Source organism: Silene latifolia, chromosome 2 (assembly GCF_048544455.1).
Source record: "Silene latifolia isolate original U9 population chromosome 2, ASM4854445v1, whole genome shotgun sequence".
Lineage (NCBI taxonomy): Eukaryota > Viridiplantae > Streptophyta > Magnoliopsida > Caryophyllales > Caryophyllaceae > Silene > Silene latifolia.
In genome coordinates this window covers 19,126,664-19,141,323 of record NC_133527.1, presented here as the reverse complement: position 1 = coordinate 19,141,323, position 14,660 = coordinate 19,126,664, and the positions used below count along the sequence as shown (strand labels likewise).

Here is a 14,660-nt window from a genome sequence, read left to right as displayed (position 1 = left end):
ACATGGTTTTGATAAAAGTATTTACTATATAACACTTTAGTTTCTGATTTTACATAAAACTATTGTACAAAAAAACAAATTTGTCTTGATTTTATAGAAGTCTTAAAACATGAAACCATATTGTAGAATGTTATGATTTGATTCACTAAAAATATCATAGTAAAAAACAAAAGATCCCGTGAATTTCACGGGCCACAAAACTAGTTAAATACTAAAAATGCTCTTAAATTCAATATTCTCATTGATTTGGTTCGGTGTATGATGACATGACGCACCTGGTGTACATATAACACTACAGTGAAACAACAAAATGACGCCATCGAATTCGTAACTAGCTACGAGAAATTCATAACGACAACGTACATAGTGCAGAACAATATTAATATCAATTTTTATAGAAACAAATTTGGTTGATTCGAGGCACGTTGGTAAAGTATTCTATTTAAACTTTGCATTTTCAATTTTCATCCACTACTTCCATTTTGTAATACTAAGAAAAAGTTTATTCTATTTAAACTTTGCATTTTCAATTTTCATCCACTACTTCCACTTTGTTGTACTTAAAAATCATTTGATCAAAATTTTTATTTTTGTAATATTAAAAGAACATTTGATCAAAAATTTTATTTCATGTCGACCATTATGGCTAATGTTGTTCCAAAGAAAAATAAAGGTAGACAAAAGGTAAAGATGGAGAGAATGGAAAAAGATAGTAATCGTCAAGTTACATTCTCTAAACGTCGTTCAGGCCTATTCAAGAAGGCTAGTGAATTATGCACCTTATGTGGTGCAGAAGCCGCGATAATTGTATTCTCACCGGGAAAAAAGGCCTTTTCTTTTGGTCACCCAAATGTTGAGGTTGTACTCAACCGTTTTATGTTTTCAGCACCTCCGTCCAAGCCATCATCAACAAGTCAGCAACCACCAATCCTTGAAGCACGCAGACATGTCAATGTTCAAGACCTCAACACGGACCTAACCCTAATGAATAGCCGGATCGAAATCGAGAAGAAGAAGGGCGAAGAGCTAAGTGAGGTAAGGAAGGCTAAAGCCAATGAAAATAATCTTTGGTGGGATGTACCTATTGAAGAGCTTGATATGGAACAATTGCAACATTTCCAAGGTCAATTAGATGAGCTTAAGCAACATGTTATTCAACATGGTAATAACCTCATGATTCATGCATCTAATCAAGCTAGTGTTAATCCTCCTATCATGGGAATGATTAATCATCCTATGCTTGGTTTTAATCATAATCCGGCTTTGTTTAATAACCCTAATTATGGGTTTGGATACAATCAGGATTACAATAATTATTAATTATTAATTAATTAGTGCTTAAGAAAGAAGCATGAAATTAATATACCTACACATCATGAAGGCAAATATTTGCCATTTATTACAACTTTATTTATGAAAACACACATTTATGGCTTTTTAATTACTCTATCTATAATAATTCTATATCTATGTCAATGGTTTCTGATTAATTTTATATTGGTTTTGTACTTGTTCAGCTCCACTATGGAGCAATATGTCATGGCAATTAAACATTATTCTACATTGGTGTAAAATGGAGTATAATTTTAATTAATTTATAAGATGTTGTTGTATATTTAGGTTGATGGGAGGTACAGAATATAATCGGATTATCGAAGAAAAAAAATCCTTACCAGCGATATTTAAATATAAGCGGTATTGAACCGAGCAAAGATCTATTTAATAAATTGTATACTTTGTAGTATATAAATCACATTTTTGTGCACGAAAAGGGTACTCTAGTTCAAACAATTTCTTTTCTCGGGTTTCAGCAAATCAATATATATATATATAAAAGAGGCTTTTTTCAGGCAATTCTAGAGACTCAAACTTTTCTAAAACACTTGAAATAAAATATACATAAATAAAAAAAAAGTCACTAAATAAAAAATCAAAGGATAATATTAGTATATATTCCATATGAATTTTATTGGAACCTAAACTCAAAAAAGTAATAATATATGATGATTATATCTACCTAGAAAAAAAAGATAATATATATATATAATATTTCTACATAAAAATAGATTAAAAAAACACAAATAAAACAAGATAGAGTTTATGACTTTATGAGAAAATAAACGTGATATAGAAGTCTAATATGATTAAATATCTATCTTATAAATTACACCAATCTCTAATGCTATATATATACACGTCTTCATCAATGCCTTTTTATCACCATTAAATTGTGGCTTTGGAGGATTGAAAAAACTCCAACAATGAAAGATATTGTTGTTATGGTTTGCGAGACTAATGAGTTCTAATGAAGTTAATTAATTATTTTACCATTGGGCTTTATTTATTCTATTTCGGATATTATGGCCTGAATCGATTCGACTCGACTCGAAATTATTTGTTATGCCGATTCTCGATTTCGACTCCAACCTCGAAAATATTTACCAAGTTGGGTGATTTCCAATAATTTGAAATTAGACAGGATCCGACAAACTACGACGTTCCCGTTTCACATGTAAGATGGGTATTATTGCTTTCTAAGTCCACATACAAGGTATGAAACCATATAATGAGGGTGCGACTATATTGTGGGGAGGTTCCCGTCCTGACTCCTGAGGTAAAATTCATACCTCTTTTGTTCATTACTAAGTTACTCTTTGCTGCCATGTGACTTAAGTAACCAATTTTTTTTATTGTTATGATTGCAGCATCTGACAAAAGGGTATTTTGTTGAACCAACCATCATGACATTCCTCTCTTTAATTTGCAAATATAGAGGGAGGAGGTTTTTGGTCCTGTTTTGTGTCTGAAAACATTTAGCTCTGAAGATGAAGCCATTAAATTGGCAAGTGATACACAGTGAGCTTTTAAGGCCATCTCCATGATTTCCCAGTTTATATGAGGTAGAATCTAGGGGTGTTGGTAATGAAGGAAGTGATTCGGGTTCCGGGTTTTATGATCGGTTTATGGATAAACTTTTCTCGGATGCTGGTTCGGGTTTGGTGTCTGTTGTTGCTAATGGTAGTTTTGCGAAGAATTTAGTGACATGGTTGTATTCTGGCGGAGATTCTGAGAAGAGATCGAGATTTGGTGTGAATGACAAGAAAAATGTTGATGGTTCTTCATGGGTTGATGTTATGTCCAGTGTACGTGGCCGAGAACTTATTGGTGAGTGTATTCAGAAATTTGTTAGCACTGCCGTTGCTATTTACCTTGACAAAACTATGACGATTAATACTTACGATGAGTTGTTTGCTGGATTGACGAATCCAAAACATGAGAAACCGTGGGAGCCTGAGAGGGTAACTAGCATTAGGAAATAAGCAAATGTATTTAGGAAACACTTGTGATATGGAAAGAGTTGTGGTGTAACTATAACACGAATAGAATTGTAAGAGCAATTCATTTTTTCTTTAAAAATAATATTATTATTGACCGGGATACAGGGAGTATATTATAGAACGTAGCCTTAAAATTAGAGGCAAACAAACGGAAATTTAATCTCATTAACCATCAACTAATTACCTTACTAAAACTTATCAAACAAAAAAGTATTAAAACACATCAATAAAACTAAAAGTTACATTTCTAACGTCAAATTAGCTTCATACACTTGCTTAATTACTCCTCATTTTTCCTCTCAAATATTAGTGTAAACTATGGAAATACTAACAATAATAGCACTATATGTTAAAAATAGCCTAAAAAATTCATAATAAATGAAATTAAGATTATAAGTTTAGAATTATGTTTAACGTTTAAGGAGAGTGAGGGAACTCACGTATTTAATCCTTTTATACATATATAAGATAATAATTATTAGGAGGATGGTTTTCGAAAAGCAAGACTCCAACCGCACGTAGAAGTACATAATATAATCTTACTTCAGTATTTAATATCTTATATATTTTCTCTTATTTCACTTATTAATTAATTTATTGTTTTTATATTAAACAAAAGCATTTAGCCAATATTAATTTATTGCTTTGTACAAGATAAACAAAAGAAATATAGACAAGGGGTTAGTTACTCCGAACAAGATAAAAATTTTGGTTACAAGATAACGAAAGAACACTTATAATTCTATATATATGACCTCGGTCGAATCAACATACTCGACCCGGGTAAGTCTCTTAGGAGAAGGGAGGCTACGTTCTCTTAGTATGTATTTTGACTTAAAACAATTTACCATATATTATTTTTAAAGAGGAAATTTTGAAGCGATTTTATTGGCTATTACTTTTGTTTAATTTGATTGGTTATTACTTTTGTTTAATTAAAGTATGTTTATAACAATAAAATAGTTCAGAAAAGATTAGACTTCTATTAATTAATTGAAATTAAAAGTAGCCAAATTATATCCAAAGGCAAATTCCCTACCTTAAAAGTTAGCACTAAAACGTAAGCGCAAAAGTGGCAATTTGCCCCCGTAACTTTGTGCAATGGTGAAATCAGGCCCTTAACTTTCAATTGTAGCAATTAAGCCCCTTAACTTTAATAAAAAGTGAAATTCAACCCCGATTTTTAATTTTCACTTAAATCTTAACAAAAGTTCATTTTACATTTATATTATACAACTAACATCACATAAAAATTATTAATTTTAACTTTATTAATTAATATAAAATTAAGGGATAATTCACGTGGTGCCCCTGAGGTTTGGCTTAATTCACGTGGTACCCCTGAGTTTAGGAATGTGCACATGGTATCCCTGAACTTTCGTTTTAGTGCACCATCTGCCCTTAATTTTTATTCCGTTATAACGGCGTTAACTCTCCTCAACCTAACACCTTTTCCCCCTCAACCTAACATCTTTTCCCCCAATTTCACTCATAAACAAATAAAAAAAAAGTACACCTCTCTCACTTCCTCATAACCATAAACGATTATCCTCCACACCTCAACAATCGATCACATCAACATGAGGAATAACAGTAAATGAAGATACATGGAAAACAGGATCAAACAAATTCTCCCCTAATTGACATACTGTTGAAGCATTCTGAATAGGTGTAGGATGCAAAGAAGATTTAATGGCAAAATTATGTAAAGCTTGGTCAATAAGAGCATTAACAGTTGGTGAACTTTGAGGAACAAATTTCACTTGGGTTTCAGAATTCTCTACGATTTCTCCATGATTATCCAAGATTTCTGTATCTGCTGCTTGATCATCTCCCGAGCAATCAAGCGATTGCGTTTCTTTCCTTGGTCTTCCTCTTCCTCGACCCATAGCGCAACAATGGCGGATCAGAAATCACGCAAAGTTGAGAGAAAAATCGCCCTTTTTTTTGTAGAGTTTTACACAAATATTATTTTTAAAGAAAAATCCCAATTATTTGTTATTATAATTTGTTAATTTGTTACTTCTTTTACTCCTACAATTTAGGATTATAGCTTGACTAACAATCTTGAAACAATAATAAAGTAGTATGAGAGTTTAGCATATTACAATTAGCATAATTAGTGTGAGATGTCAAAAAATTAGAAGGGATTTGAAAATAAAAGAAATGAGATCTTCCTCTCTATTGTGGGTGCTCTTAACTTATATTATGACGGATACATCCATTTAAAGGGAGACTTAATAATTAAAAGTAGCCCTCATTGAAAATAGTTTTGAAGATACATTGAAGAGTCTTATTTTTTCAAACCATCATCTAATATAGATTTTAAATCAATTCTATTGATAATGCAATAGATATACAACTTTTACGTATCATTCAAAATGATATTAAAAGATCTAAACAATTAGAGGAAGGACAAATTTGAAACCCGTGCAACGCACGGGCACAAAATCTAGTATAATCAATAATACATTTGAAAAATTGCCTAGGTCAATTTTGGTAAATCAATACGATACACTAAAAAAAAAAGTGAGATTATTGATACTCGCGGCCTATAATATAGGTTTTTTGTTGGCAATATCATTAGTTCATTACAATTTATAATCTGTTGTCTTCTCATCTAATACAATAAAAATTACTCCCTTTTTTTGGTAGGTAAGAGGGGCGAAGCCCCGAGAGAAGAACGAAACTAACTAGTAAGTAAACGGGAAAAAGCAAACCCTAACAAATCCTCTCTAAGAATGGTACGAAGGCCTTCCGATAAATCGTCCACAATCGTGATATATAGTCGTTGTAGAATAATGAACTCCCACATTAGCTAACCAATCAGCCGTTCGATTCGCTTCTCTAAACTAGTGTTCGACTTGGACTGACCATCTCTCCATGTGAATAAGCTGCTTGTAGCGACTAACCAAACGTCGAAGATTATTACTTAGGAGTTGATCCTCTCGCACAAAACCGACACAAGTCTTATTATCCATATGGAACAAGACCTTAGTGAACCCCATTGCCCGACCACGCTCGATCTAGACCCGTATCAAGGCCTCTCATTTCAGCACGCATCAAGGTGAAAATACCGCTAGAAAATAAATAACCACTGATAAAATTACCCGTATTGTCTCTGAGAACACCGCCACATCAAGCATGGTCCGGGGTTCCCCTTGGAAATGCCATCAGTATTAAGAAGTATGACTCGGCCCGAGTGAACTGACCCGAACTCGAGCATACTCGATTCAATAGGACCCGAAAATATTGAGACCTGAAACCGACCTGACTCGACCCGATGATGACCCATAAATTGAAGTAACGCGGTTAAGGTTCACTCAAAAACGAACCTGACCGGACCCATGACCCCAGTCAACCCTATTTAAGTACTAACCCGAAGCGACTCGATTGTTGACCCGACTCGAATTATAACGTGAAATTAATCCAAAAGCTTACTCGACTCGAAAGATAATCCGAAAGTGACTCGAAATAAAACAACAATTAAATCATTAACAACAATAAAATAAAATAAAAATTTACCGTCATTTTTCTACCTCCTGATCCATTTTTTTACCACTTCAACAATTTTTTTCATTTTTCCCTACTTCTCTAAATTACTTTAAAAATAAGTTTAATGATATGTGACCTTTTAAAAAAAATCAAAAATATCTAACTTTTAAGTAAATAAAACGTTCTTCATGAAATCGTGCGCAAAAATGACAATTAAAAAATAGTAAATAAAAACTAACATTAATATTTTAAAATTAGATTTGGCGCCAAGACAATATTCAATTATGGACATGTTTTCAAGAGGAATATTCAATTTTGGAGTTGGCGCGCCAATGCTCGAAATTCAATTCTTTACCTTTCATGGCTTGGTGCCAACATTCTTTACCTTTCATGGTTTGGTGCCAACATTGAAAATTCAAATTTCAATTTTTGAAGCACACATACGTCTTATCTGGATAATTAAATGTGAAAACAATATATTTTATTACTCAAACTGTAAATTTTATATTTCACAGTACTGTTTTAGTGTGTTCGGAATACAGTTATTTACCGAAACAAACAAATAATTGATAAAAGTATTTGTTCCTCCTCATATATTAACAATTACATTATCTCTGTAGACACAAAAGTTTTATATATTTTAGTATTTATTTATTTATTATACGACATCTAGGATATTTAATTTAGAGATAATTATTAATAATCATTGTGATAATATCTTAGATATATTTAAAATCTTTATCTTCCCCTTTAAGCCAGCTACAGCTATAAATATAACTATTGGTTTTAGGGTTAGGGAGAGCAGAAGGATTAAGTCAAATGACTTCGTCTTCCTACAATCAAATTGTAGGTAGGATGGAATAAGTAAAAAAAGACCACATCATTTCCTTATGAGATTTAGTCGATATATAAGACCCTCGCAACACTATCAAAACCTTAAATCCCATAAACATGGAGTCAAGAAAGTTACGAAAATTGTAACCTTCAATCTTTCAATAATAAACCTCTTGTTTTCCGTATTATTTTTGTGCCTCTTTATTTATTATTGAAGCTTCAATTTTATAGTTTACAAATTGGCACGCCTAGTGGGACCATCTCTATTGCTCGTCTCTTTCTCCATATAAAAACCGTCAAAAGATTATTTCAATGGCTTCAATGGAGAATTCCGCCAAAAAGATAAAGGCCGTGACATTCAAATTAGGTGACGAAATATCTATGACTCTTTATGACAACTTTGGTGATCTACTCATTGACTCAAGTAAAGATCCCTTGGCGAAGCAAATCGACAGTGTCGTTTCCGCGATGGTGATTGATTGGAGCAATCTCAATCGAAGAAAGAATTGGCAAAAATGAAGTTGGCCCTTGAAGAACTTCAGAAGGATAGCCAAAAAACAAATGTTCCACTCGTCGCACTTAAAAGAAAGTTGGATAAACGATCGATCAACGAGAATTCCGACGACGGTGAAAAATCGAAGCATAATGATGAAAACTTCGCGCACGATGATGATGTTGCCAGCTTATAAATAGACTCTCTTTCCGCCGAACAAATCCAGGATATGATTGAAGGGCTTGCCAAGTCTAAATTTGGTGTAATACAAAATGACAATCACCTTTACAAGAAGCTGTATACAAGACGAGTTGATGAACTCAAAATGCCTCTTGAATATAAGCCACCAAAGTTCCAGCAGTTTAATGGAAAAGGCAATCCAAAGCAGCACATTGCTCACTTCGTTGAAACATGTAGCAATGCTTATACAGAGGACGACCTTTTGGTGAAGCAATTTTTTCGTAGCCTCAAAGGAATGGCGTTCGACTGGTGCGCCGACTTGGGTCATGAATTCAACGATAGTTGGGAACAAATGGAAGCAGAATTTCTCAACCGCTTTTACAACACCCGTCGCGTGGTTAGAATGTCCGATTATCTAGTTAACAAGCACCAAGCAAAAAGCAGGAGAGTCCGTCATTGATTTCATAAACCGTTGGCGTGCACAAAGCTTAGAATGCAACGATCGCCTCTCCGAAGTTTCAACAGTGGAGATGTGCATCCAAGGTATGAACTTGGACTTGGTTTATATTCTTCAAGAAATTAAACCAAGGACATTTCAAGAATTGGCACGCTCAGTGGGACAATTTCGCTCTTCATCTCCATTCTCCAAGGGTTAAGTTTAGTAGCAAGTTTCAAGACAAAGTTGCAACCGACATCAAGTCTCTATATCCAGTCTTAAGGGGACATTTCCAGACACCGAAATTTTATATATTTTTGGATTTATTTATTATATGACATCTAGGATACTTCGTAATAATTATCAATAATCATTGTGATAATATCTTAGATATTTTAAAAATCTTTATATTACCCTCTAAGCCAGCTACAACTATAAATATAACTATTGGTTTTAGGGTTAGGGAGAGTAGATGGATTAAGTCAAATGACTTCGTCTTCCTACTACCAAATTTTAGATAGGACGGAATAAGTAAAAAAAAGACCACATCATCTGTCTACGATATTAAGTCGATAAGACTGTCGCAACACTATCAAAGCCTTAAATCCCTTAGAGATGGAAACAAGCTAAGAGAGTTACGTAAATTTTAACCTTCAATCTTTCAATAATAAAACTCTTGTTTTACGTATTATTTTTGTGCCTCTTTATTTATTATTGCAGGTTCAATTTGTATGGTTTACACTAACCTTAAAACCTCTAACTATGAACTAAAAGGAACATGCAAAAAACTCTTTCGATACTAAACGTTACATTCTCAAATTACTTCTGACTAGAATGCTCTACACAACCTTCCAAGACGACTTATTAACAATCCTCGATACTAAAAACCACATTTCATCAGTTTCTCGTCTCATTGTACCATCGGTAATCAACCAATAACACGATATAACGTTGTTTAATTAGCCAAAAGCGCGTTCTAACGTCTTTAATACAGTGGCAATAAAACTATCGCATCATATTTTAAAATCAACCTTATTAAGGTTGTTATGTCATCAAATGTACGCCACCACCTTGATCAGTGTTTAAAAACACCAATTAGTTAAATAATCGGAAAAAATTAACCCCATAATGAATTGAGAAGCAAAAAATTCCGACTTGGCCCATTCGTGTGGCATACACAAACTAGCATTGGTCAATTCGTATAAATTACACGAATTAGTCTTGGGTCACAGGACTCACAGCTGATGTCATTTTCACGGGTAAAGTGTACATAAATATCAATATGATCTAATTGGTAATTAACTAAGGCTCTGTTTGGCAAAACTACCTGAAAAGGTAGTTGAAACCTGAAAAGGTAGCTGATAACTGAAAAGCTAAGTGAAACCTGAAAAGGTAACTGATAAGGTAGCTGAAAATTATGAGCTGATAAGGTAACTGATTATATAAAAATGTGTTTGGAAAACTAGCTGAAAAGGTAGTTGATTTTGGTAAAATGACGTAAAAGGATATGAAAATTATTTAATATTATAGAATAAAAGGGTAAAAAATGGAAAATAAGTCATTTCAGTTACCTGATTTCTCAAATGCTACCTAAGGTAGCATTTCATTTCAGGTACCTTATTTGACCAAATGAGCTACTTGCCAAACACTTGCAAAAAAATCAGGTAGCTGAAATTTTGGTCAAATAAGCTACCTGAAGTGCCGTGGCAAATGGAGCCTAAGTATTAAATTTAAAACAATAGAGATCCAATAAAATCCAAATTCATTAATATTTATATACCCAATTCTTATTTAAGATGAGTGTATTCATCTTAATTTGAAGACGGTTCAAATAGTATATAAGATAAAAGCAGAATATATTAGAGAAAATAATAAATCTGCCTTATATACTTAAGTATGATGATATTTCATCTGTTATAATATGAAGACTGTTCCGGGTGTAATTCCGAAGCAAATATTGTTACCACTCGTGGCTTGTAGAATGATGTCTTCGACTGAATCCTCCTTTTGGCCTCTCCTGAAACAATGAACAAACTGAGGGCTCGGCTTTGGCCGAGCGTACTCACTCCGACGCCCAAGTCAGTGAACTTAAAGAGATAAGTTATGTGTTACTTGGCTAAGTATATATTGTAGAGAGATAAGGAAGATATTACCAGATTAAAGGATATTTAGGTTATGATTTTTTGGGATCCTTTCCTCAATGAGGGTTGAGGAGTATTTATAGACTTTCAACTTTTGTCACGTAGTGGCCAAGTGGCCAAGTGGCTAGCAGGTGGAAAGACTGATCTGCCCTCGGCCGAGGGACCCATGGCAGGCCGGCGGGCCCTGTTGACTCTCCGCCGAGGGGTCTTGGATATGAGTACGCGGATATGTGCCCCGGCTGGCTAGTTGTCCCAGCCGAGACCCAAGTGACAGGCCGACAGGCTGAGTCGGCTAGGCTGTCTGATACGTTGACTTGCTGTGGATGTCTTTGACCTTGCTCAATATGTTGACTCGGTCAGCGGGTGCAGAATATGCCCCATCAATTTGCCCCCAGCGTAGTCTATGCCGTGGTATGGGCTCCGATGTGTGTTGAGCGTATATTCTGCGCAAGTAGAAATTTCCTTTCCCGGCTTCTTCTATCGGCTTGGTTCTGCTTAGGCCGTACCATATCCCCCCTCCACATGGATGTGTAAAGGGCATCCGATGTGGAAAAGAAAGTGACGCTGGCCGAGACCAGGGTTGAGAGTGCCGGTTGTTTTTGATTGCCCCAGGCCGGTGCTACCTAGCTTGGTTGATCATGTGGCCGGCGGATAACAGATACTTAGGAATTTGTTGAGGAAGATGAATAGGCAAAGAGATATGAAGAGGCGTGTTGAAGACGCTTGGTTACTGTTGCGTTGATTGATGTTCAACTGTTTCAACGATTGACATTCCGTGGTTGCATGTCTGACACGTGTCTGTTCGCTGATTGGCTGACGTTTCATGGGCTGTGCCCTGATTGGTCCTTCTTCATGGGCTTTCCCTTATAAATAGGGCAGTTAGTCCCTGAAATTGGCCACCAATTTCATTTCCTCTAAAATTTTCTTCTCTCTAAACTTTCAAGGGCTTTTTTCTTTTCTAATCTTCAGAGTCGTTACTTCGGCTAGTGCTTTTCTTTAAGGTAAACAAACAAATTTTTCTCAATCTCTTATTTTGTTAAGTAATTGTTGCTATCATGTCTTCTGCTGATGCCGGACCTAGTAACCGTGCGCCGGGGGGTTCCCCGTCGCGTCTTGATGAAGAGGAGGTACTAGCCGCCGTCCCGCTAAGGTCCGGGGGTCCTAGGTCTCCTTCTCCTGTCGTTGATCCACAAGTTTTGGAGGAATGGGAGGATGAGGATGATGATGTTGATGATGACGGTGATGATTTCGAAAGGACTCGTCCTAATGTGGGGAGGTTGTATGTCTTGGATCACGGTGACGCCTGTAAGATCGGACCTGATCGTGCTTGGACCAACAAGTTCGCCAGCTGTTCCGGGGAAACTTTTTTCGAGGGCCACTTTTTCTTCGGTGAGGGGTACAAAATTGTTATTCCTGAGGAGGGTCAGGCGGTCTGTTGCCCTCCCAAGGGCCATATAGGCGTATACATCAGACACTTGGAGTATGGGCTCCGGTTTCCTTTGAACGAATCCGTTATGGCCATAATCAAAGCCATGAACATCGCCGTGGCCCAACTACATCCGTTGGCCATGAGGACTATAGTTGGGTTCGTGTGGCTCTGCCTTTTCAAGGGGGTGGCCCCTACGGTTAACTTATTCCGTCGGATTCATCACCTTAAACCGTCAGCCGCTGGGCGAGTGGGGTGGTATAGCGTGCAGACGGAGCCGGGTTACGTCTCCGTTGATAAGCTTTCTTCCTGCAAGGACTGGAAGGGGCGGTGGGTGTATGTCGAAGTGCCGGCGGATTATCCGCTGCCCCGGTCCTTCCAACACCGTGTCAATTTACGGTGTGAGAGCGATGGGGAGCGTGAGAAATGGGTCTCCCGGAAACGCCTTAAAATGGACGCCGCCAAGGTCTATCTTAGTGCGGATGAGAAACAGGCGATGACGCTGTTTGAGGCTGAGAAGAATGGGACGCCGAGGGGATAGATGCCCCCGACGCAGATCATTCTTCAGGATGAGCTGCTCTGCCATGTCGGCCTCATACCGACCCCGGAACAGGGTGAGTGGGGTCGGTGTGAGGCCCATCTCTGCTTTTAGTGAATCTGTCTTTTTGAACTTTGATTTGTTTCTTCTACTTAACTCTTGCTTCATTTCCTTTGCAGATCGTTTTGGCCCGGATCTGTCTGAGGATATTCTTGAGAGAATAGGGCTTGATAAGGACAAGAACGTTGTCAATTTGCACCCTACGGCCCAGACTCGTGATCGCAGACCGGCTCCCACCGACCTCATGGATCAGCAGCTGAAGGCACTGGATCCGGCTGTGGCTCAAGCACGGGTTCTCGGAGGCATGCCGAAGAGAAAACCAAAGGCAGCGTCCAGGTCGGCGACAACCCCAACTCCCTCGTCAACCCCAACGGTCCAGAAGGAGCATGTGGAGGTCGTCGATATCACCGAGGAGGTGGTGACCGTTGCGAAGGGCCCTCCTCCTCCAAAGAAGAGAAAAGAGCCACTGCCGGCTTCTACCGTTGCCGGGGAAAAGAATGATTCATCCGGTCTTTCATTTAAGAAGGTCCAGACTGGTACGGATCTAACCTGTGGTTCAGACTTAGCTGGTTCATTATGCATTCCCGATGACAGACTCTCTGACGTGTCAATGAATGTTGACATGGATGCGCTGTGTGAATTTTTTGTAGATCCGCCGTCGGCAGCCGCCGTTCTTACTGAACGGCAATTAGAGAAGCAGCCTGAGAAGGCGGGTGATAGAAATGTCACCGTTGACTCCTTACTCCAGAAGGTTCCCCCCGCCGAGCTTGTGGCGGAGGGTACGAGAATATACAAGAGGCTGGCGAAGTGGACTCAACTAGCCGGCTCCCACATTATGGAGCAAGAAAAGGCCATGGCCCAAGCTGGGCCATTGATCGAACGGCTTAAGCTTGATCTTTCCGCTGCGAAGGGGGAAGCCGGGAAGGCTAAGCTGGACCTCCTTGCTGCCCGAAAGCGTGAGGAGGAAGCTGAGAAGCTGCTCTTGGCCGAAAGGGCCAAAGTTGAGGCTGCTGATGCCGCCGTTGCCAAGCTTCTAGAGGAGCGGGACAGGTATAAGGGCGGTTATGACGCCGTGGTTGCCAAGAGGGAAGAATGGAAGGATCTGTACTTGGCCCAGTCGGAGGCACATAGGGGCACAAGGGCTATCCTTGCCCAAAGGGAGAAAGATATTGAGATGCTTCAAACTGAGCTCATCCCTAACATGTGCGCCCAATTCTGGGACCAGGCCGAGGAAGCGACCAGGGAGGCAATCAAGAAGCTCGTTCCTGAAGGCTCCTTCCCGTGGCAAGAATTTGACCAGCTTCTGGATGAGATGGCCGATGCTGCGGAAAAAGCGGTTGCGAAGAAGGCGGAGGCGGCGAAGGCTGCTCAGATAGCTGAGGCCAAGGCGGCCTACGATGCAAAGGTGAAGGAGGCCAAAGAGGAGGCTGAGAGGCTAAAGGCGCGTGAAAACGACGAGCTTTCCCCTGGGCCGGCCACCAAAGATGATGCTGCTGCCGCCGATGGAGGGCAGCAACAAGCATAGGGAGACGGGCGGTCGTCACCAGACTCACCCGGCATCTCGGATAGCTTTAGCTGTTCGGGGGCCAACTATTGAGCCTTTCCTCCCTGCCATCTTTTGGCGCTTCAAATGATATGTCTGTAACCTTTTGCTTTTCTCTTCCTTGTTTTTTGTAAAACTTTGGTAGGTTGCGTTTTGGCTTATCCCTATGGGGACGG

General features: G+C 38.2%; 1 protein-coding gene across 1 annotated transcript; it reads left to right on the top strand.

Moving 5' to 3' along the window:
• The first annotated feature begins 642 nt into the window (after positions 1-642).
• Positions 643-1,320, top strand: LOC141635754 (agamous-like MADS-box protein AGL62). The gene has a single exon (XM_074446722.1). It carries the CDS (start codon positions 643-645, stop codon positions 1,318-1,320), a length of 678 nt encoding a protein of 225 aa, XP_074302823.1.
• The last annotated feature ends 13,340 nt before the right edge of the window (positions 1,321-14,660 follow it).

Bases quoted from the DNA above. Each gene is read 5' to 3' on its own strand.
- LOC141635754 (XM_074446722.1), top strand. From the start codon at position 643: ATGGCTAATGTTGTTCCAAAGAAAAATAAAGGTAGACAAAAGGTAAAG.